The sequence below is a fragment of the Macrobrachium nipponense genome, chromosome 28, assembly GCF_015104395.2.
Source record: "Macrobrachium nipponense isolate FS-2020 chromosome 28, ASM1510439v2, whole genome shotgun sequence".
NCBI classification, from domain to species: Eukaryota; Metazoa; Arthropoda; class Malacostraca; order Decapoda; family Palaemonidae; genus Macrobrachium; species Macrobrachium nipponense.
Window position 1 is genome coordinate 48,520,894 of NC_087217.1, and position 25,436 is coordinate 48,546,329.

The following is a 25,436-nucleotide window of genomic DNA, read 5'->3' on the forward strand; positions in this document are numbered from 1 at the left end:
CCTCATGGACGGTTAGTGTTTTGGGTGTTTTCTCTCTTTTTACTGTTTTTACTTTGTACCTTTCTTCTTCTTATTTGGTTAATTTTAAGATATTTTAATACATGTGTGTTCTGTTTGTGTTTTATGGTTTTATGTGTTATTTATTTGTCTTATTGCTCTTTGCAGACTGAAGATGCACAGATGTTTCATGTGCGAAAGGTTTCGTTATAATAAACTTGACCCTTTTACAACTCTTATCATGGACACCCTCTGAAGATTATATATATATATATATATATATATATATATATATATTATATATATACATATATATATATATATATATATATATATAGTATATATATATAAAGTATAATGGGCGTGTGTGTTTATGTTTGCGTCTGTGATTACCCCCATGTGCACAGCATAAATCATGATACACAACGAAACTTATATTGAGGTAGAATTTTAAAATGTACGTGTGCAGGGAATGAAAAAATAAAATAAATCGCTGCCACAAACATGCTCTCTTGATGGTCATTTTTCCTAGATTGCTGTTTCACGTGTACGCTACATTTCGGATATACATGTGTCGAGGAGCGGTCGAATAAATCTCGGTTATACATGTGTCGAGACGGGGTCGAATGCATCTCGGATATACATGTGACGAGACGTGGTCGAATACATCTATGATATACATGTGTCGAGACGCGGTCGAATACATCTCGGATATACATGTGACGAGAAACGCGGTCTAATATATCTCGGATATACATGTGACGAGACGCTGTCGAATACCAGCTGTTCTCAACGTGAAACCCCGTAGGAGGAACCCGGCAGTCATTTGAATAGGCCGTGTATATCCCAGGACGGGAAGAGGCTAGGAAAGTATAAGGGCTAACTGATACACTTTCCTTCCAAAGGATGGAATGGTATATATATAAGATTCAGGGAAAACAGAAGGAAAAAGTTAATTCCAAATGTCGGAAGGAGGTAGAGGAATGTACAACCCAGTGGAACAGATAGCCAAATAGCTAGAAAAAAGTAAGAGTTACAGATGGAATGGTATAAGGACCAGGAAAACGGGAGACGGAAGTAAATTCCGACGCTTGGAAAAGGATAGGAGATAAACAGGGAGTGGACCGTGAAAAAGTATGAGTGGTTTCGGTACAAGAAAAGTGGGGAAGAGGTGGCTAAACGGGTGATACGAGAAGGCTTGAGATTTAGATGGGCATTTGATCTCACCGACAGACTTGTAAACTTATTTTTATATATTTTTTTTTATTTAGAAATCGATTTCTTTAAATATGGATTTATTTGATTATGTATTTATGTTTCGGTGCTTATTTATTTATTTACGTATTTAAATTTTTATTTATTTCTTTGAATACTTATTTATTTATTGTAAATTGGAGCCAATCATAACTGCTGTAATCCCCTGTTCCATACCAACCACAGCCTGCAGTGATATCGGTTGCGGACATTTATAAGTATTTACAATTGTGTGCTTAAGAGATTGAATCATATTATGACAAGATTTTATAGACAACTTCCGATGCCTTAGTCTCGGTGTATGTCATTACGTGGTTAATTACTGGTAGATTATTTCACGAGAGTAATCTGAATTTCTCCCGAAGTATCTCAGGGATTTTTTGATTTTCTAGTAGACACCTGTGTATTTTGTAGGTGATTTATTGCACTGCCTTTGATAGCAGGTAATCACGCTTGTGTTCTACCTTTAGAGAAAGGAGCGACTTATTCACTTGAAAAAAATAATAGCAAAAGCAACTCGTTCATTTTAATTATATGCTTAACGAAAGATTAAAAATGAGGTTTTATTCACAGTTGTTTATCATTCTTGCTTCACAGACGAGTCGAACATTGACCTTATCGTTTCGTAGCTCGAAAATCTAAACTGGTAAAGTCGGGAATTACTCGCATCTGTTTCTAAAATGAGAAAGAGAGAGAGAGAAAGAGAGACAGAAATAAAAGTGTGAGTTTGTAGCTCAAAGTGGCATTGACACTTACGAAAACACTTGTACACCCGTGTTGAGATACTCATCAGGAAAAGGGCGTGCCTGCTTTCCTAAATATATAGCGAGTGCTACGGGAAATCACACTGTATGTGTGTTTGACCAGAGGTTCCTTCCAGAGTCCCTTCGGCCCCTATAGCAGCAACCCCTTTCATTCCTTTTACTGCACCTCCGTTCGTATTCTCTTTCTTCCATCTTACTTTCCCACCTCTCCTAGCGATTGGATTCATAGCGCTGCTGCTTTGAGATTTTCTTCCAATTACACATTTCCAACCTTTTTACCGTCAATTTCTGTTTCAGCGTTGAATGACCTCGCAGGTCCCAGTACTTGGACTTTGGCCTAAATTCTATATTCTATTTCATTCTGTTCTTGTCTCTGATTTTACGGTGTAATACCAAACCTTGATTATACTTAATGATCCGATTTGTCAGTACACTGCTTGATACAGCGGCTTGCTTGCGCGTATCCGAGGTCGTTCTTTTGTAAATTCTATCTGCAATACGGACAAAAGAAATAAGTCATACACTTGCTTTAGATTTTTCTTTATTTTAATTTATTTTATATATTTTTTGCAATAGTTTATTTACCTCATACGAGATTACTCCAAAGTAAAAATATGGTCACTTTATCAGTAAAATCCTTAGAATTATTTATATATTTATATATATATATATATATCTATATATATATATATTATATATATATATATACAATGTTAAGGCTTCCTTGACTGATTTGGCTTAATATGTGTGAATATGTGAAAGTTCTTAGTGCATTTGACAAACGTTTTCTCGTAGATATGTATGTGAATATTGTGTGTGTATACAAATATATATATATATATATATATTATATATATCTATTATAGTATTATAGATATATATATATAGTATATATATTATATATATATATATATATATATATATATATTAATCCACAAATACCGTTTAATATCCAATTAGCTATATATACCTTATGAATAACTACACTCAAGGAGAATTTATAATTGAGACGTTCACAATATTAAGGGTCCCCAGAGCTCCAAGTCGCACTCATGTTTTTTTTTTTTTTTTTTTTTGCGGCAAAGTATTGTAAAAACATCCTACTTTACCCATAGAAAAGCGTACTTGCATACGTAGACTCCAAAGTGGTCGAAAATCCCATTATCTAACAAGGGTGATGATATACGCGTTTGAAAATGCCAATTTACAAACGCGTTTTCTCGCGATTTTTTTTTTCTAAGTGCTTTTTCCTTGGCAGGATTCGATCCGGTGACTGGTTTAAAAATGACTGGTTTAAAAATGATAGACAGTGACTTAAACCACCTCGGTGATCCAAGTCACTGAGTGTCGTTTTTAAACCAGGCAGCAGTTCGAATCCTGGCGGGGTCGAGGCATTTATCAATTATGATTTATCTTGGGTTTAATTTATCCCCAAAGTGTAGTCAATTGGATATGAAGCGATATTTGAGACTTAGTATTTGTAATACACAAACACGCGTAGACATGCACATACACATACACACACTATGTGTATGTGTACATATAAGTATGATATTTTATCTATATATATATATATATATATATATATATATATATATATATATATATATATATATATAAACACAGGTTAAAAAGACATCAAACAAATTCAGTTTAATTGTTGTGAGAGAGTTGACATTTTTTACATATTTTTTTATTTTATAGGCAACAAAATGGAAGCTGCTGGTGCGTTGTACTCTTCTCTCGGTAGCTTATGTCAAGACGCACGACTCTTATTTCTCGTTGTGAGGCTTTTAAGGGTTTATTATGACCCAGCATACGGGTTTCCCAAGGAACAATAACCTGTACTGGCACAAGGCCAGCTTAATTTACAGCCTAACGTCATCACGGCCCATAAAGCACGTTGTATGGTCTATTACGTTCTGAAAATAAATGTTAGAGAAGTTTCGAGAATGGTTTAACGTTTCGGTCATTTTCTGAGTAGAATCGTCTGGTTACAAAAATGGTGATTGTAAACGTAGGTACAGTAATTTTTGTGACATACACCTTGGCATATTTCATATTAGCAAACCTTAAACTGCCAATATCGTTTAGTATCAAATTCATTCAACCTCGAAATAATATTCACCAAAGAGGGGGAGGGGTGGATTTTTATAAGTGATAGCAATCCCAGGTGGGCTCGAACTTCCAAATTTTATCAAGTAAAATATATAATATACACACACACCACACACACACACACACATATATATATTATAATATATATATATATATACATATATATATATATATATATATATATATATATATATATATATATATATAGTACAACACATTTTCATAAATTATGCTTTTGGTCCGTCATCATTGACTGATTTCAACTGCAGTTTTGATATTGAAGCTTTAAAACGTTCAGGTCTAGCTGTCCAAGTTCCTGATGCTCTCCATCTTTTGGTTTTGGCTTATTAAAGCACTACATTAGACCGTGATAGGAAGAGATTATTTGTCGTTTTAGATATTTCTTTATTTGCAGTTGCTGTTCTAACTCTTAATCTCATTTTGGTTCTTTCTTGGGGTGTGTTCTTAGCTGGAACGATTCATAATTCCGGTATGAGGAGTTAATATTCTCAAGGCGAAGTTAATCAAAATGTAATGAAAAATTAACTTCAGCACTCTGGTATAAGAGGCGTGGCTCACAACGAGGCCTGAAAACCAGTGGTGTATGGGTAAGAGTCTGATAATTGATGCTTATCTATCTGTTCTTTTCATCCCCAGAATTATCAAAATACATGACTATTAAATAACTAGCGAGTAGTACCTCCATCGTATTTAAATGATCCAATTCAGCATAAGGAGTAGTTTTATTATGATATTGCACCTTTAGATAACCTGTATCTTGTGGTTTTTATTAACTGATGGTAAATGTCCACTGCTGATGTTTGTATCCCAAATGTGATTAGCGCAAACTCGTCCTCAGCACCTCACCATTGCGTTGGTTAGAAAATGACAGCCGGTTCCGAAGAGCAGTCCTTAGACACAGCATTACTTTTATAGACGACTACTGCCACTTATCCTTGTGTGGAGCAGTCCGAAGACACAGCGTTACTTTTATAGACGACTACTGCCACCTATCCTTGCATGGAGCAGTCTGTAGACGCAGGGTTACTTTTATAGACGACTGTACTGCCACTTATCCTTGTGTGGAGCAGTCCAGAGACACAGCATTACTTTTATAGGTGACTGTACTGCCACTTATCCTTGCGTGGAGCAGTCCAGAGACACAGCATCGCTTTTATAAATGACTGTACTGCCACTTATCCTTGCATGGAGCAGTGCATAGACACAGCGTCACTTTTATAGATGGCTGTACTGCCACATATCCTTGCGTGGAGCAGTCTGTAGACACAGCATCACTTTTATAAATGACTCTACTGCTACTTATCCTTGCGTGGAGCAGTCCGTAGATGCAGCGTCACTTTTATAGATGGCTGTACTGCCACTTATCCTTGCATGGAGCAGTGCATAGACACAGCGTCACTTTTATAGATGGCTGTACTGCCACATATCCTTGCGTGGAGCAGTCTGTAGACACAGCATCACTTTTATAAATGACTCTACTGCTACTTATCCTTGCGTGGAGCAGTCCGTAGATGCAGCGTCACTTTTATAGATGGCTGTACTGCCACTTATGCTTGCGTGGAGCAGCCCGTAGACAGCATTACTTTTAAAGACGACTGTACTGCCGCTCTTCCTTGTGTGTCTCTCTCAAAGGTGATACATAAACGTACATTTTGTATGTTTTAAGATGTCGTGTCTTGTACCCGAAGCGTTCTCTTCATGATTTTTATTGGCTGATGAACCTGATGACTTTATGGCTTTTGCGTGACCTGATGTTAAAAACCGCACCAATGAACTCTTCAGCCGCAATGAATTCATGTAATGATGATGTCTTATTTAATGGTGAAGTGTTTGTAATTCTCTGTTCTTTGTTTTATTCGTGAAAGCCTGCGTACACACGCGCACACACACAGACACACACTAGTCTGATTTCTATGCAGTTCAGGTCGCTCTTTCATTGACGATTTTGGGGTTCAGGTGGAGGTGAATTCAATCTGTTGGCCATTTCCTGTTATTTATTATAGGATATGAAGTGCCTTCGTTAATTTGATTTTTTTGTTTAAATTTGAAAATATTTGTTTAGGGCAGTAATTCACGAATACTTTCAAGATATTGTCTTCTCACATATCAGTTGCAGGAGAACCTTCCAGTTAATTGTAACATTTTAACTTTGATATATATGTATATATATGCATAAACGTATGATATATATGTATATATTTATGCATAAACGTATTATACATTGTGTCCATAAAGTCCCAGTACCATTCTGAGCAATAAATATACTTGTAATGGTACTGGGACTTTATGGACACCTTTTATAGGTTTGATATTACCATTTTTGTTTTGAAGAAAAGGTTTGCTGAGCTCGTGATAAACCTATAGATTGGAGATAAAATATATTATAGGACGCATTGAAACACTTCTCGCTTCGAAGCAACCATTGCTGTCAATCCGGACTCCAGTACCGGATCAGTATTCTAGATTTTTTTTTTTCATTTAACGACTCTGTTATGTAATCACTTTTATGTTCATCGTTTTGAATATTTTCATTAGTATGGAATATTTTACTGAAATAAGATTTTCAAGTTGAAGAAGGTGCGATAAATAAGTACCGAAAGTTCATATTAATCTTGAGAGAAAGACCATAGAAACTGCACTCATAGAGAGAGAGAGAGAGAGAGAGAGAGCAGGAGCTCATTTCGAATGTCTGTATATGTACCGTCATATTAATGCCTATAACAAGAACGTACTAATAACATCAGTACAGTTAACAAAACAAGCATGGTATTGTCGCGTCTCGTCTCAAGTGATGGCGATTGCCAAGGACACGAATGAAGTTGTAAACAGATATCTTTTTTCGTCATTTGTTTTTTGATACTGGAGAAGACGAAATGAATTTGTAAAAATATATAAAAAAGGTCCTTAATAATTACTTGAAATGGGTATTTTTTCGTTACTTAGATTTTCAGAGCTCAGTCGTGATTGTATGTAATTATTTTAATATATCTATCAATCATTTTTCGCGTCCAAATCGGGCTTGATTTTTGTATTATTATTATCAATTCTTAGGTGGAATTAAAGTGTGAGTTAGGGACAGAGAAGGTATCATATATACGTACATAGTACATACATACATACACACACACACACACACACACACACACACACACACACACACACACACACATATATATATATATATATATATATATATATATATATATATATATATGTACGTATTGATATGGTCCCAAAAGAGAGAGAGAGAGAGAGAGAGAGCTTACAGAAGTTACTGCACAGCTAAAGCCTCACTGCCTGGTTTTAAATGTTGAAGAATAGGCATTGATTTCTTGCGCAGGAAGAATTCATCTTCCGTGTCATTTATCTTTGCAAGTATTTTTGTATGCATCCACGAAGCCCAAACCCATTTGCAGGTTGAGGGCTGTGATCTTCGTCGTGTATATTTATTTGTTAATTGGCTGATGCAAATGAAAAATATGTGGCCGCTCTGACACACATATGCGTGTAAAATTCATGTCCGCATCACTTTCAGCACTCAGTTATTTGCATATATTAATACACTTAACGTGAGTGTGTTTACTTGTTAGATGTAAAGAGTTTAATTTATGCTCCGGTTGATTTTTCACGGAGAGAAATTTTGTAAAATTCTGTGTATTACATTTTCTCGAAATCTAGGTTCAAGAGGTGATATTAGAACCGTGTTTATTTCATCAGTTTTAAAACTGGTTATATATAGTGCCCCAAACGACGAGCTGCTTTTGCGGTTTTAATAGTTTAACTTCTCCTATATTTAGATATTATCTATTTCCTCAAAAGGCTTTGGTTATCAGATTTAATGCGGGGAAGTTCAGTCAGCTCTGTGTAAACTAATTTTTTGTGACCGGCTTTTAAACGCTGATTTTTGGGAGGCCCAGTTAACTCCTTGGTCTTTGTGATATTATACTATTTATAATATATATATAGGTTATATATATATTATATATATATATATATATATATATATATATCTATATATATACCCTATTATATAATATATATATATATATATATATGTAATGTATGTTTTATGATGTAATATATATGTAAATATATGTATATACATATATATGTTTATATACATACATATGTTTATTATTAATATAGATATATATATATATATATATATATTATATATATTATATAATGTGTGTGTGTGTGTGTATGTATGTATGTATATATGTATGTATGTATGTATGTATGATGTATGTATGTATGAAATATATATATATATATATATATATATATATATATATATATATATATATATATAAAACTTATCTGATGGAGCTCTGGAAATGCTATTTCAGACACCAGTAAGACCTTAGTCTTAGGATTGGTGGTATTTTTTTTTTTAGGTAATCCTTGTGAATCAAAGGTAAGTTCATCCTGACTTGTCAGTATACCGCTGGTTGCAGTGTTGACTAAAATTGATGAGTTCTGATTCTCTCGCCCACTTGTGCCTATGATTGATGCGACAGAAGGGTGGCAAGTGGGTTTTAAAAAATTTTCATTTTTCTCTTAGTTTGTCGTAAAGTGGTTTGGTTACCCATCAAGACCTTGAGAATAGCATGTAGACTTGCAAGAAATTGAGTTTATAGATATAGTTATTTTTAAGGTAGTAAATGTTACCAGTAGTAAGGAAATTCTAGTTTTGCTAGGATATTGTAGGTTACAGCTAAAACTTATATCTTGGGATGCTTGTCAATTGAATAAGTTAATGTAAATTCAGTTCACAACCTCCGATGCAGGAAAAACAGAATATGACCCATAACAGTGCATCGATCTTCGTGAGAATCAGTAAGACCACAAATAGATACTTGTCTAGGATTCAGATCATTTGCCCTAGTAATTACTATACCTATAACTCTTATTTTTTGTTTTTCTCGTGTTACCTGGGTTACTCATATGAAGAACCTCTCCAGGCCTACTTTTCCAAAATCATACAACCGCCTTCCTCCTCCTCCTCCTCCTCCTCCGTACAAGTTACCTGCCATTTTCCTCTACTTATCCATCAGGACTGGGCTAGTTACAGACACCAGATTACCTTGATACCGAGATTAATTGTGTATGCTAAAAATGCCCGATAGACGATGGCATTTCAGGCTTATTTTAGATGATCATGTAGTGCATTTAAGCTGATCCGAGGTTACTGTAAATATATTCAGGCTTATTCTGCGCTACAGATCAAATACGGTTAATTTTGACCCAGTTTCTTGGAGAGAGAGAGAGAGAGAGAGAGAGAGAGAGAGAGAGAGAGAGAGAGAGAGAGTCCAGCAAAGTACGAAGTTATATTAGTTGCTTTCCAGAAGAGAAGGCGACCGGGCGGGAATCTAAGAATTCCAGCAAACTTAAACCTAACCCAGGTAGACTCCAGCGCCCAGCAGTGCATGAAAGCGCCCCTGTGTGTGGGGCGGTGGGTGGGCTGGGGGCGGGGAGGGGTGCATCATCCGTATTTGTTAAATCAGACCGTACACATCTAACCGAGATTCAGTCGGAATTAAGTCGAATTAAATCGTCTCAGAGTTGACTTCATCCGCGGACTTTGGAAAGCTTAAAAATACATCAGTGTAATTCCGTTGTGATTTATAAATTTCGTGCTTAGATTTGGATAGAAATGGAGCCCATCAGTCTGCCTGACAGTCTCTCTCTCTCTCTCTCTCTCTCTCTCTCTCTCTCTCTCTCTCTCTCTCCCCCGGGGGCATCTAGTCAGCTTGGGATTACAATATCAGAATTTAGCCTGACACTGATAAAGAGACCTCTAGTGGACGTGGGATGCGATTTACGCGTCAAAGAAACTGAAGGTCTGAAATCGATCTTTATTTAATAATATATATATATATAATTATATATATTATAATATATATATATATATATAACATCAGAAATTAAGATATGCTATGTTTGCGTATTTTCTCTCTTACGCAATATCTATGAGGTTAAGGGCGTTCATCGCAGATACTATCTTCTCATCGAGACATTGAATCACTCTCTCCTTCTTTTTTCTCTTTTGGCAATGTTTTCAGGAATTAGAACAAATTAATCAAGATTCTTTAAATTTTCTTTTTCTTTTTCCGTTTCCCCCACCCTCTCGGTGGCGTCATCAGGATTGAATTGCAAATTGACATATATATCTACAGTGCTCTTCAATCTTCGATATTGGTAAATTTCATTTATAAATTATGATAAAAAAATTTTTTGGATGAATTCTGAAGTCATGTAGCCTTATTTATTAAAGAGTTTTTGGATGAATTCTGAAGTCATATAATGCCTTATTTATTAAAGAGTTTTTGGATGAATCTGAAGTCATGTAACGCCTTATTTATTAAAGAATTTTTTGGATGAATACTGAAGTCATGTAATGCCTTAGTTATAGAAGAATTTTTTGGAGGAATTCTGAAGTCATGTAATGCCTTATTTATTAAAGAATTATTTGGATGAATTCTGAAGTCATATAATGCCTTATTTATTAAAGAATTTTTGGATGAATTCTGAAATCATGTAACGCCATATTTATTAAAGAATTTTTGGATGAATACTTAAGTCATGTAATGCCTTAGTTATAGAAGAATTTTTTGGATTAATTCTGAAGTCATGTATTGCCTTATTTATTAAAGAATTTTTTGGATGAATTCTGAAGTCATGGAAGGTCTTATCACTCTATAATCTTAGGGCTATATGAACATGGCAAATTATTCATTTTATTTTCTTAACAATGTGAAGTGAAAACTTTTTTTCCCCTTTTTTTCTTGCCAGTTTCCAAGACAACATTTGTATTTATAATGCTTAACCAAGTTTCGTGGATAGAATTCTGGTGTTTCGTGTATTATATACAACCAGATGTTTCCATAATCTGCTATTTTCGCGTACTCGGGAGTAACCCTACAAACTATGTATTTTTCCTGGGGGTAGGAAACCCTTATGAAAAAAACTAAAAAAAAAAATCTGAAAAAGGTGTTTTGCGTTCGGTTAAAGAAATGGGAATTTTAGGATAGGATATTTATGATTTAATTATTAGAACGAAAATGTAACAAAATAATGTGCATGTTAAACAGTGCATTGGAATTATTTCTAATAAAATATAGCGTATTTATTTTAATTTTCGTTGGTGAAACAACTCGCTATTTGACCGTAGATTTTAGCACGTTTTGATTAACGTCAAAAGTTGGGAATATTATGTTTGCAACTTACTATAAAGGCTAAAATCTTGCACGCTTGTCGAGTAATCTGGAGGTCGGATCACGCCTTGTTTGTATTGCCATATACCCAGTCATCATAATGTTCATATTATGTTTAGCTCTTGTTTCGGCTCTTCAGCGCCGCTATAAATTTTCTGTATTGCTGTATTTTCCGATCTTATTGACACCGCTGTTGTTTTGTGGAAGTATAATTCCATCTGGGTTGGTGGTGTTCGTCATCATCGTTTTGACTTTTCTTTTTCATATTATAGTATTAATTATAGTATTATATTGCCATTCACGGTACATCACGCTACTGTTGTCGTCTCTCCGATTATACGTAATGTTTATACGCTATGAGTATTTTTTTTAGGAAATGTTTTTTGACTGAGCGATATGATTCTCCGCGTTATACATCTTGTTGTTGTCCTTTCGTTGTAGCCATTCTCTCTCTCTCTCTCTCTCTCTCTCTCTCTCTCTCTCTCTCTCTCTCTCTCTCATAGCTACCAAAATCTAATAAGTAAATATTAAGATTACTCTTTTATGTCATCTTTTCACTTTTGTATTATCCTCAGATGGTTGGGCAGAGAGTCCACCGTCTCTCTCTCTCTCTCTCTCTCTCTCTCTCTCTCTCTCTCATAGGTACTAAAATCTAATAAGTAGATATTAAGATTACGCGTTTATGTCATCATTTCACTTTTGTATTATCCTCAAATAGTTGTGCAAAGAGTCCACTCCCAACCCCCCTTCTCTCTCTCTCTCTCTCTCTCTCTCTCTCTCTCTCTCTCTCTCTCTCTCTCTCTCTCAAAGCTACTAACATCTAATAAGTAGATATTAAGATTACTCTCTTATGTCATTTCACTTTTGTATTATCCTTAAATAGTTATGCAAAGAGGCCACTCTCTCTCTCTCTCTCTCTCTCTCTCTCTCTCTCTCTCTCTCTCTCTCTCGTGTTCTCATATGGATACCCGCTCTCGCTGAGATTCTCTGTCTGCCTTTCGTGCTCTTATGGGCACCTGCCCCCACAGAGAGAGAGAGAGAGAGAGAGAGTCCGGCTGCTACTAGCTACTAGCTGCGGCTTGAAAACACGTGTAGAATACCAGCCGAGAAAAAAAGAAAGAAAAAAAGAGGCTTATAATGTCATACGCCGGCAACCCAATATGTATATATAGTATATAACGACACGGCTTTACCATTAAGTTCCGATCGGGTCGCAAAACCACACCGTATAGCAGCATCAGTATCGGCGGCGACGCTTTTCATCGGAGGACGCCCGTCGGCGAGAGAGAGAGAGAGAGAGAGAGAGAGAGAGAGAGAGAGAGAGAGAGAGAGAGAGAGAGATTTCTTGAAAAGAAGAGATCCTACCGAAACAAACCATAAATGTAACACAAAATATGAGAGAGAGAGAGAGAGAGAGAGAGAGAGAGAGAGAGAGAGAGAGAGATATTACTTGAAAAAGGAAAAATATAAAATATAAATATAAAAAAAATTGTACCACAAACTTACGAGAGAGAGAGAGAGAGAGAGAGAGAGAGAGAGAGGAGAGAGAGAGAGAGAGAGATTTCTTATGAAGGAAAAGTCCTGACAAATATAAAACAATAATTGCACCACAAACTTACAAGAGAGAGAGAGAGAGAGAGAGAGAGAGAGAGAGAGAGAGAGAGAGAGAGAGAGAGAGAGAGAGAGATGCGTCCTCCTGATACGTAAAGTGGTGCCCTTCGATTTCTTCTGCCCCGCGACGTTGCCACATCTGATTATGCCTCTAATTACGCCCACGGGATACGGTTACATCCTACTCTCCCTCCTCAGGGGGCCCCCTCCCCCCTTTGCGAGAGAGTGCCTAGTTTTAGTGAGTGAAATCCATCAGTCTTATTATAAAGAGGACGTCAATGGCTATTTCGTATTGAGATACGGTAACCATTCTCTCTCTCTCTCTCTCTCTCTCTCTCTCTCTCTCTCTCTCTCTTTTGGTAGTGATTTGTTATCGTCTTCACACTCACACTGGGTCTGCGATGACCCGATATTTGAGGCGGGATTTTTTTTTTATCAGATATAAAGGTGTGAATGTTGTTTTACCTGTTGATTCTCTTATGTAAGAGGTGGACAGAGGTTTAATTTACAGGTTTTATATTCAGTGTTTGCGTGTATATATAATATATATTTTATATATTTATATATCATACATGCACACTTATGTTTGTGTACCTATGTATATCTGCATGTATGAATGTTTGTCTTTATGACGTGATATATATATTTTATATATATTTATATTATACATGCATACTTACGTTTGTGTATTTATGTCTGCATGTATGAATGTCTGTCTTTATGACGAGATATATATATTTTATATATATTTATATTATTCATGTACACTTATGTTTGTGTATGTATATCTGCATGTATGAATGTCTGTCTGTTCGACGTGATAAACCAATGCACTTGCATCGTCATATTATGTGGGTCGAAATACATTTTGAAATTTATGGTTTGCAGTTGAAGATGATTAATATTTCATTATACTTTCTCAAAAATCCACTTTTCTGGGAACCTGTCTTCAAAGAAAACAAGTCAGAAGTCATCTCTCGATTTAATCTATTGACCGAGATGTTGTAAAGAGACACAACTGCGGAAAACACTACAATTCAATTCAACAATCAAGGTTCGCCCATTAGCTGTTGTGTTACATGGTTATAAAGTGTTATAAAGTTGTTGATTGTAATGGCATTCCGTTTCTTACATCACTACGGCCTTCGTTAATCCCGTATTAGATCAATTTCGATTTGGCTTGAATTGCCGTCGTTCGATTTTCTCCCTTATCGACTTCGTTAATTTCGTAAAATTCTGTTTCGAGTTAAATTAAATCACCTTCTTTATACTATTAGATGTACGTATTTAATAAAAAACGGAATTGAGTGCAGTTTCTCGTTATTCACCTTTACTGTCACCTCCAATTCTCAGTGAGCTCCCCCATGGCGTGATCGGTATGGTCTTGGCCTGCCATCTCGTTGACCGCGAGAGTTCGATTCTCGGGCATCCACTGAGGGGTTAGAGATGTGAATTTCTGGTGATAGAAGTTCGCTCTCGACGTGGTTCGGAAGTCACGTATAAAGCCGTTGATCCCGTTGCTGAATAACCACTGGTTCCATGCATCGTAAAAACACTTTACAAACAAACAAACAAACAAACAAACAATTCTTAATGGTCGTGTTGTGTCTCCTCATTGCTTATTCCGTCAGAAGGAAGGAAGAGTCATAATAATTCAAGAAGAAGAAGAGGAAGAAGAAGAAGAAGATGAAGAAGAAAATCAAAGTTGGGTGGGGGCATTTATGATGTGAGATCACGAATAATATGGTTGTGATAGGGATAAGTTGATTGATATACAAGTAGTGGATGAATTCACGGTTTGTGGATGACGGAGTTTTTGCATATCCTAGCATTATATGAACAAAAAAATTACAGTATTCTAAAGTAATTTCGCTAACGTGTCTTTTAGTTTTCCTTCCCAGTCACAATCAATTTCAGAATATTTCAGCATCTTTCTATATATGTACTCTCGGACGCATCCCATATGGAGGGACCTAGAGATTTAAACATTCCCGTGGACTGATTGCTTCAAGTTATTTACGTCAAAGTTTTAATGTGATTTCAATGCATTACCAAACGTCGTCAGAGTTAGCTTATTTAAAAAAAAAAGGTATTTTGAAAGTTGAAAGCTGTATTATTATTATTATTATTATTATTATTATTATTATTATTATTATTATTATTATTATTATTATTATTATTATTAAACGATACTCGTAGTAGTACGAATATGGAGAGAGAAATCTGCAGTTATAAGAATAAGTCTGTACAGATAGCTATATGTAGTATTATCTTTAAATATATGTACATATACGACTGTGGATTTGTTTCTCTATTATTATTATTATTATTATTATTATTATTATTATTATTATTATTATTTATATTAATTATAATATATTTATGTTCATTATAGATGTATCCGTTTAGACAGAATAGATACACCTGCCTCTGCTATGAATGCAGTTCTCGCGTTTTGTAATTCACACTTTTACACGAATGTTCTGCCCTTTTTGTGAAGTTAAATATATCTCAATTTAACCAGACCACTGAGCTGATTAACAGCTCTCCTATAGGGCTGACCCGAAGGATTAGATATTTTTACGCGGATAAGAACCATTGGTTAACTTACCAACGGGACCTACAGCTTATTATTGTGGATCGGAACCACATTATATCGAGAAATGAATTTCTTAACACCAGAAATAAATTCCTCCGATTCCGTGTTTGGCAAAGCGGGAGAGCGAACTCGGACTGCCAGATCGCCAGTAGAGTACGTAACCCACTCGTTCAAGGAGGAACTCGCTTTCTTTATAAAAACAAAATGCTCTATGTCATCACACATGATAAGTAGTATCTACAAATTAAATCCCGTCCATTTGTTTACTAGGGAGACACAACAGATGTTGGTCAGGGTCACGGTGATGTCTCAATACCTAATTGTGAAATACGGTAATTAAAAGTGGTTGGGGGTAGCGGGGGGAGGGGGAAGGGCGGGGGAGGGGAAGGGGCGGGGGGACGGGGAGAATTCGGCATAACTCCTGATAGCGTACCACTCGTTAGCTCGCCTACACATGTAAGGACAAATGTAAGCATGTCTTTTCTGATGGATGGTTCCCCGAGCGAAGACTGAAGCTTTCCTATGTAGGAGTTTGTTACTTTTTCTTTTCCTTTTATTATTATTATTATTATTATTATTATTATTATTATTATTAGGATTAGGATTTACGAAACAGCAGCTGTGAAGAATTGGGACAACCATTAACGATTATTCCGAGGTAATAGATTATAGTATAGGTATACGAACTTTGTAAAAGACGTAATGCAGTGTTCGGCTTCTTAGTAAAATAGTGCTCCCGAGATCGTATATTTAGATCTCTCTCTCTCTCTCTCTCTCTCTCTCTTTTTCCTTCTTTTTTTGGATGCGGGGGTCGCTACCCAGTTTATCGATTTAGACCATAATAAAGTATATATAAATATATATATATATATATATATATATATTATATATATATATATATAGCTTGGTGCCAGAGTTAATCCATATTAATAATCGTCAGTGAAGGGAAGAGACACACACAGATGTACATGCTGTCATTATTGCGACGTTTCGTAATTATCAAATTAATTACATCATCAGGCTGTTAAAATGAAAAATAAAATTCCTAGTAAAATTGTAAAAACAAAGCTTAAAATTAAAAATTCAGAAATGCTAAAGCTAAAAAATTATTCTTACTAAGTGTACACAATATACACATTAAAATTAAGGAAATTAAATTATTTAAAAGGACATACATTAAAATGAAAGATAAATGAACATAAAATAAAAAAAAAAAATTGACAAAATTGAAAGCAGAAGTGAACAGTTACAGAACAAGAAGTTAAGGACCGATATATAGATATATATATATATATATATATATATATATATATATATTATATATGATATATATATATGTAACATATATTATATATATATATATATATATGTGTGTGTGTGTGGTGTGTGATGTGTGTGTGTGTGTGAGAATTTGTTTTTATCACATCATCGTGATTCATATACACGCATTAAGCTACACATGTCCTTTAATATCCAATTCGATCCACCTCGGAATTAATATATTTTCATATATGTTAACCGAAGGGGAATTTTTTTAGTTGGTAATAATTCCGTCCTCTCGTAGATTGGTACCAGCGCCTAGAAGAGAAATCAGGACTTCAGTGACGCCTTTAACTTGTTGGACTAGTCGGTTGAGGCGTCACTGAAGTCCTGATTTCTCTCTCCTCTATGCACCTGGTTCGAATCCATGAGGGACGAAATTATTATCAACTTCAAAAATTCCCCTTCGGTTAACATATATGAAAGTATATTAACTCCGAGGTAGAGCCAATTGGATATTAAAGGATATAATAACTTAATGCAAATATATATATATATATATATATATATATATATATATATATATATATATATATGTATGTGTGTGTGTGTTATATATTTGTATCCATGCATATATAATGTATGCTTTATGTCTGCATGCATGTATGAGTTTTGCCAATTCACACATGTATATATGTATATGTTTATACAACCACGTACTATACATTGTAGCGATGCATAAGAGTTTTGCCTTATAACAATAGTCTCTCCTTTGGCAAGGAGATGATTGTTGCAGTTAAAAACGCGTTCCCAAATTGTGGGCGAATTGTGCAGCGAATGACATATAAATATAGGTTAAAGTCTTCTTCCAAATGATTTCAAATATGGTGCAACAGTCTGTGAGAGAAGGAGATTCCGAGCAAAAAATGAAAAAAAAAAGAAAAGATAAAAAATTGAAAATTCCTCTATATCGAGTCCTCTTATGGTAGGAATATCACTTTAAACATAATATTGCTTCCTTCTTACGATAAGTTGACCTTTTTTCTTTTGCGAGTACACGTTTCATGGAAAATAAATATTAATTTCGGCAAGAGAGGGTTGACGAGCCATTACGTCAGAAGTAAAATGTTTGCCAGTTAAAAAAAATAAATAAATAAATATCGGCAGTTTGGTGTCGTCTTATTTAGTATTACTTCGATTCTACAATAGAGCCGAGCCGAGTTTTTTTTTTTTTTTATAGTAGTTTCATAGGAAATAAATATTCATAACACGACGGGTTCGGGCGGGGGCGGGGGCCAATGAGAGAGATTTCGACCAGAAGTGAATGTCTGCCTGAAACGAAGAGAGAAAAATACAGAGGGTGGGTGGGGTGGGGATGCAGAAGGTGGGAGGGGAGAGCTTATGGGGGCGGGTTGGGGGGGGGAAGCTACTGGTTCCTCGTATTTTGTGCCCATGATCGCTACTTCTCCTTCTTGGAATCGCCCTTCGTTCGGTTGGGCAGTCACGAATTCATCATCCAAGGCCTTGCTGGAGAGAGGTAGATACGTCATTATGGTCGGGTAGAGTGGTGATGGGGAAGGGGTGCCTCTCTCTCTCTCTCTCCTCTCTCTCTCTCTCTCTCTCTCTCATACACTTGCACGCACCTATGTCTAGCACATTCATTCCGAGTGTCTTTGAGAATTGTGTCAGTCACACATACTCCCCAAACGCACAGGCATACTTGCACACAAACATATATGTATATATACATATATATTTGTATGTATGTATGTATGTATCTTAATTATCATGTAAGGTTCCTTCTGTCATTACGCATATTTTTTTCTTATTCATTGTTAACAATTTTTTTTGTATTTATGTATCTTAATTATTATGTAAGGTTACCTTCTTTCCAGCCAGTTTGGATTCGGGCGCCTACGTTGGTGTGGGCCAGAGAGCATATTTTTTTTCATATTCCCTGTCAACTTCCGTCTTTTTATTTATTTATTTATTTATTTCTGGTGTAATGATCTACTGGATTCTGACCATCATAAACCAAAGCATTCTTTTCTTGAAATCTCTCAACAAACCCATCAGTTTTCTCCCTGAACTTTGTAGAGTATTTTGTCAGATTCGTCCACGAAGTGACGTTCTTCTCGTTCCTTTATCTGGAAATTTTCAGTGAAATTAACCTCCGCGAAAAAAAATGTGAATTTCGACGCTGAATTAAAATCCGTTGGAATTTATTCTCGCTCGTCTATCTGTAAGCCTTCACTGAAATTACGTATAAAAAAAAGGGCGGTGAAGAGAATTATTTCCCGATTTTTTATGTGTAAGTCTTCATTAAAAAAAAAAGTTTATTAAAAAATTTTAGGATGAATTTTGACGCCGAATTAAAATCTGTTGGTACATGACTTGAATTCATTCCCGTTCTGTGTGTGTACTGAAATTAACCCCCCTTCCCCACCCCCAGCCCTTCACCCCCCAAAAAAAAAAAAACTAATTTCGGCACGGCATTCAAATCTATTAAATTCTTAAGATCTGGAAGTTTTCTGTAGAAAAAAATCCCCTTAAAAAAAAAACAAAAAAAAAAGAAAAAAAAAAATAGTGAATTTCGACGCTGAATTAAAACTGTCGGTCGCGGTTACAAGAGGTATGACACCTTTTTGCCCCGATGAGAGAGAGAGAGAGAGAGAGAGAGAGAGAGAGAGAGAGAGAGAGGTGTGGCACTGCACTGGGTGGACATCGTCTGGTCTTTTTTTTTCTTTTTTGTCTCTTTGCAAATGACATACCATTAGGCTTCTGGTATTGGGACGTGCGGTATCTTTATAGTGCCTGTTACTAGTCGGGAACATTTCTTGCGCAGTTCCATGCAAGGCTTCTCCCCTGTGATCCCGCAGATTATCTCAGGCGTACTACCTGCTTTACCTTCCCCACCCTCGCTCTATGAGAGAGAGAGAGAGAGAGAGAGAGAGAGAGAGAGAGAGAACGCCTTTGTTAGGTTTTAGGTATTGGCATGATTTATTATGGCTACATTCTTGTAATTAAAAAGTTTCATGTTCCTATCCCAAGTGAAATGGTTTCCATGATAAAAACTTTTCGTAAGCAGAAATGACGTTGAAACCAAGGTTGAAACGAACCTTACCATGCCTCGTACTGATTTCATTAAGAACTATGAAGAATGGTTGACGTGAAGATAGTATTAATTCAAGTTCAGGTCATAGGTGTGTCCAGTTCAGGGACACCAGCATGGCATTGTATAGTGTCCTACGTTTTTGAAATAAGATTTTCAGGCGGTCCTGCTGAGGGCGGTCCAACTCTTATTAGCAGCTGGTCACGAGTATGACAGTTCCATCTGCCGGAGAGAATCGGAATCAATTCCTTTCGCCAGCCTGGTAATAGCGGTCTTTATCATGGGTTCATCTCTGCTATTGCATCAGTTCGTGAGAAGATCAGCAGCTAGATGACGTCACCATCTCATTGATGTCTCAACGACGTCAGTGACATCATCGTTGACATGTTGACATGAACGAGAACCGTGATAGTATAAAAAGGTAGTGTAGGACCTCTGTGGATCGTAAACTCTTATCGTTGGTTGTTTATATATAGGGATCTCGCCGTCTTTAGTGTAAATGCCATGACAAGCAGTATTCCCTTTCCAATCCAATGGGGATAACGCCTCAGTGGCGTGATCGGGAAGGTCTTGGCCTGCCACCTCACTGGCCGTGAGTTTGATTCTCGGGCATTCCACTGAGGGGTTAGAGATGTGTATTTCTGGTGACAGAAGTTCACTCTCGACGTAGTTCGGAAGTCAAGTAAACCCGTTGGTCCCGTTGCTGAATAACCACTGGTTCCATGCAATGTAAAAACACCATACAAACAAGGTGTATCTTAGTAATCATGAATTTTCATCGGATATTTGTTTTAGTTTTATTCGTAATCTTGAATCTTTTAGGACATTTCATCAATTACACGTTATTTCAAACGTTACCGAACGTTTGATCTACTGTTATTGTAAACATGAGAGGTCATTTAATCAACAATTTAGCATTAAGACTGTGACAGATAACTTAATCTGTAACTCACTTGGAAAAATAGTTCAGCAGGCTGGTCTGATGTTTATAATGCAAATGTTTGCCGGAATATCAGAATATGATTTTGTATCCTGTGATCGTAATGCTATGAAAATGTGTTACGTCGGGTATTACCTCTTGTTAATACACTTTATATCTCTTTTATTACGAATGGTAGGTGAATAATGAACAAATACACACAAATAGATTCTATAGTATGCAATAGTAGATTCGCATCAACCGTGCACTTGACGTCTAGGCCAGTCCCTTACGACGCTCCTGATTGGTTGTTGATAAGCCAATCACAGGACTGGAAACTCTCAGTCTCTCGAGAGAATTCACATAGGCAGTATGTATGTTCCACCTCTCCTGAAAGACGTATCCCTCAGGAAAGGTGGAACATACATCCTGCCTGTGTGAACTCTCGAGAGAGACTGAGAGTTTCTGGCCCTGTGACTGGCTTATCAACAGCAGATCAGGAGCGTCGTAAGGAAATGGCCTAGTCATAGGATGCACGTTTGATGTGAATCTACTATAGCAGTTGTAGAATCACCTTTCCCCCATTTCATCCATCCGTAGTAGTGTGTCGCACAGGTGTTACGCCAGGTAGGCCCCTACAATTTACTACAGACACAACTCGCAAAGAACTGTGTAATTATGTTTTGCCACAATTCATCAAAGGGCTTCATTGTTGTCATCATTTTTCCGTAAAAACCCGAACTTTACAATGAACATATGTGCCTCCTCCTACGCCTCTCCGAGATGGGTCTGACGTCCTTGTTACGGTTCTCCCTTTGGACGCTGTTGTAGGTCTTCCTTAAAATAGTATTCTGTTGTAAATGTTGTACTTTAATGAACCTAAACTCCAGTAAAAGTAGTATTTCCCCGCACTGCCAACGCGGAATCAGAGGAATTTATTTCCGGAGATTAGAAATTCTTCTCTCGATGTAATGTGTTTCGGGTCCCACATTAAGCTGTAGGTCCCGTTGCTAGGTGACCTATTGGTTCCTAGCCACGTGAAAAATATCTAATTCTTCGGGCCAGCCCTAGGAGAACTGTTAATCAGCTCAGTGGTCTGGTCAAACTAAGATATACTTTTTTTTTTCTTATGAATGAAGTGTCTTACTCGTGGTTTTGTAAAGTTGACTAACTCAGAAAGACCACTAATATACTTTGTAGTGATCTTCTGTCAAGATCTGTTTTTGGGTTTTATTTTTTCCTGGTATCCTTTAATTAGAAGGTATCATTACTAAGTCATTTTCATTCATTTAAATTGTAATTTTATCATTTAGAAGCTTTTTATCATTATGAAGACTTTTTCGTTTGATTTCTTTATAATGGCCAATAAAAAAAAAGGTCTTTACTTTACAGTCTGCCTTTACCTGAATGAGTAATTTTTCATTTTTCTGTTGTCAAAAGGTTTCCTGACGTTGCCAATGTCTCTTATAAGACTTCTGGGGCCCTTTTTCCTTTCTCAGACTTCCTACGAGTGTGCCTTACCCTTTAGCGGAAGACATCTGGCCTTTTTTCATTAATTTACATCTTAAGTGATTTCCCCGTTCCTATAGAATTATACTTGTTTTCGATTTTGCTGGTGTAGAAACATTCATAGTTTTTCCAAGTGTTATCCTTTTACACTTAAAAATGCCCCCCCCCCCCCTCTCTCTCTCTCTCTCTCTCTCTCTCTCTCTCTCTCTCTCTCTCTCTCTCTCTCTCTTTCTGGGGCTGGCTGCGTCAAACTTCTCCTAGTGGTATGATTGATTTTAATTTTTATTTTGCCTATTCTCTCAGATTTCTTTCTTTATTATTATTATTATTATTATTATTATTATTATTATTATTATTATTATTATTATTATTTTCACCTATTGAATCTGTTTCTTGTTAGTTCTTCATCCTAGGATCGTTCGTGCATTATATTAGTTTTCAAGAGTTATTATGTGCTTGTTTTTTTCCTTAAAAACATGTTCCTTGTCTTTCTCCGTTCTCCACCTTCCAAACCTTTAGCGTTTTTTTCTAAGCCTTTACTTTCGTCTTCTAGGTGATGATAGAGAATTTCTAAAGCATTTCTACCTTCTCAGGTTATTCACGTTGTTCTCTGATTTAAAGAAAAAAAAGCGTCTCACTCCTAATTCTTTCAAGAACACTTTTTCCCTACTCGAAATTATCTCCATATTCATCTTGGTAATCTTCGTCCTCTTTATTTTTATTTTTTTCTGAAAGGGTTTCCATGCCTTTTCCCTTCCTCTGCAGTGTTTTATTTTGCCTTCAAACTCGAAACTTTTTCGTCTGGGTAAACTTTTCCTCTTTTATTTTCCGAGGAGGTCTTCCAATTCTTTCCTCTATTTTTTTTTTTTTGTGTGCGGAGTTGGGGGGAGTGGGGGGGGGGGGGGGGTGGAAGCGGTGTGTGTGGCGCTTGTGAAAGGTTTTTCTTAAATCATTTTCGTCAAGTCTTCTTGAGTTTTTTTCCTCTGTACCCTCTGCTATATAATATGTAACTTCATTTTGATTGGTATTTTATAATAATTTATTGTTATAAATTATTATAGAATAACAAAGAATGGATAGTAGTAGTAGTAGTAGTAGTAGTAGTAGTAGTAGTAGTAGTAGTGGTAGTAATAGTAATACTAGTAGTAGTAGTAGTAATAGTACAGGGTGTCCATAAAGTCCCAGTACCATTCTGAGCAATAAATACTTGTGATGGTACTGGGACTTTATGGACACCCAGTAGAAGTAGTATCCTGTACGTAGAAGTATAATCTCTCAGACATGTGATTGAGCGAACGTGCATGCGGCTGAACCGCGCCGCAGGCTTCTGGGGCGGCGGTCGCAGACACAACCCGCAAACAAAGGGCATCAGAAATATCCGCCAGGTAGTAGATATTTCTTCATCACAAGCAGCATCATCATCTTCATCATCATCATTTTCTGGGGGCATCTGCGTGTTGTCACGACACTTGTCATCATTATCGCAGGTGTCACTTCGCCTCACTGGGGCAGGTATATATATACTATACACACACACACACACAAGTTCCGCTCCCCCCTCCCCCCTCTCATTAATGACAGGCTGCGCCCGCCTCTAATAAGAACTTCTGCCGATAACTTATATATGTGACGGTAATTTGAGAATGTAATTTTGACAGGGGGGGACGATTCTTGACACAGACGGTTGTCGAGTTTCCTTTGTGATGGTTACCGTATTCACACGTCGAGGTGAATGTATATATGCATGCGTTACATCCGGTGATGCTTTAGAGAGAGAGTCTCACATCGCGCACGCAAACACACACACACACACACCTATATTATATATATATAATATATATATATATATATATATATATATATTATTATAGGTGTGTGTGTATGTATGTAGTATGTATGTTATGTATGTATGTATGTATGTATGTAGAATATACTGGTCATTTTTACCAGATACATATAAAATTGTAATAGCCACAATGCCCTCCTAACCTCTCAGATTCTTTGCTCTTTATTTTTGGATACCCTTGTCGCTACAGAACCTTGTGTGTATATATATATATATATATATATATATATATATATATATATATATATATATATATATATATATATATATAATATATATATGAGTGTTCATACAAAGACAGAGAGGATAATGGTATTAAGCGTTTTTTATTTTGTTATCTGCATTTATTACTATGTTTTCAGCTTTAAGTCCGGAGGGGCCGGTATCCTATGTATATGACGAACAGAGACGCTATCTGGAAAGGAAATAGAGTAGCGTTATTTGCACTCTATTTATACCCTTTCTTATACTATTTCTTTTCATCCCTTAGCTTCTCCTATTGTCCTCATAGCACTCTTATAGAACGTTCACCTGTGCTCATCCTTCATAGAGTATCGTAAACTTGGCCGGTACAGGTGGTAAGTTTGGATGAAACAACGTTGCCACGTCCAAAATCAGTTCTTTATCCAATTTGGTGTTGCTTGGTTTAATGGATTATTTATTTTATTTTTGCTTGTTTTAGTAATTTCTGAAACTTCTACCTTCAACTGTTCTCTGCCTGCTTCCTTCTGACAACACCTATGGCAATGATTGCCCTTCTGACAACACCTATGGCAATGATAGCCCTTCTGACAACACCTATGGCAATGATAGCCCTTCTGACAACACCTATGGCAATGATTGCCCTTCTGACAACACCTATGGCAATTGATTGCCCTTCTGACAAAACACCATGGCAATTATGGTCCTTTTGCACACCTATGGCCATTATGTTCCTTGATAACGCCTATGGCAGTCCTCCTGACAACACCTTTGGCAATGATAGTTCTTTTGGCAACACCTATGGCCATTTAATAGTTCCTTTGATAACGCCTATGGCAATTATAGTCCTCCTGACAACACCTTTGCAATGATAGTCCTTTTGGCAACACCTATGGCCATTATAGTTTCCTCTGATAAGCATAAGGGCAATTATAGTCTTCTGACAACACCTTGGCAATGATAGTCCTTTTGGCAACACCTATGGCCATTATAGTTCCTCTGATAACG

The 25,436-nt window shown here is 36.4% G+C and overlaps 1 protein-coding gene across 1 annotated transcript in view; it reads right to left on the reverse strand.

Annotated features, from left to right (window-relative positions):
- The window catches only part of LOC135201178 (ice-structuring glycoprotein-like), a 90,137-nt gene extending 66,306 nt beyond the window's left edge, over nt 1-23,831 (reverse strand). Inside the window, exon 1 of the mRNA XM_064230053.1 lies at nt 23,641-23,831. Coding sequence (XP_064086123.1) covers nt 23,641-23,831 — 191 coding nt within the window. The remainder of the gene's footprint in view (nt 1-23,640) is intronic.
- Between the last annotated feature and the right edge of the window lie 1,605 nt (nt 23,832-25,436).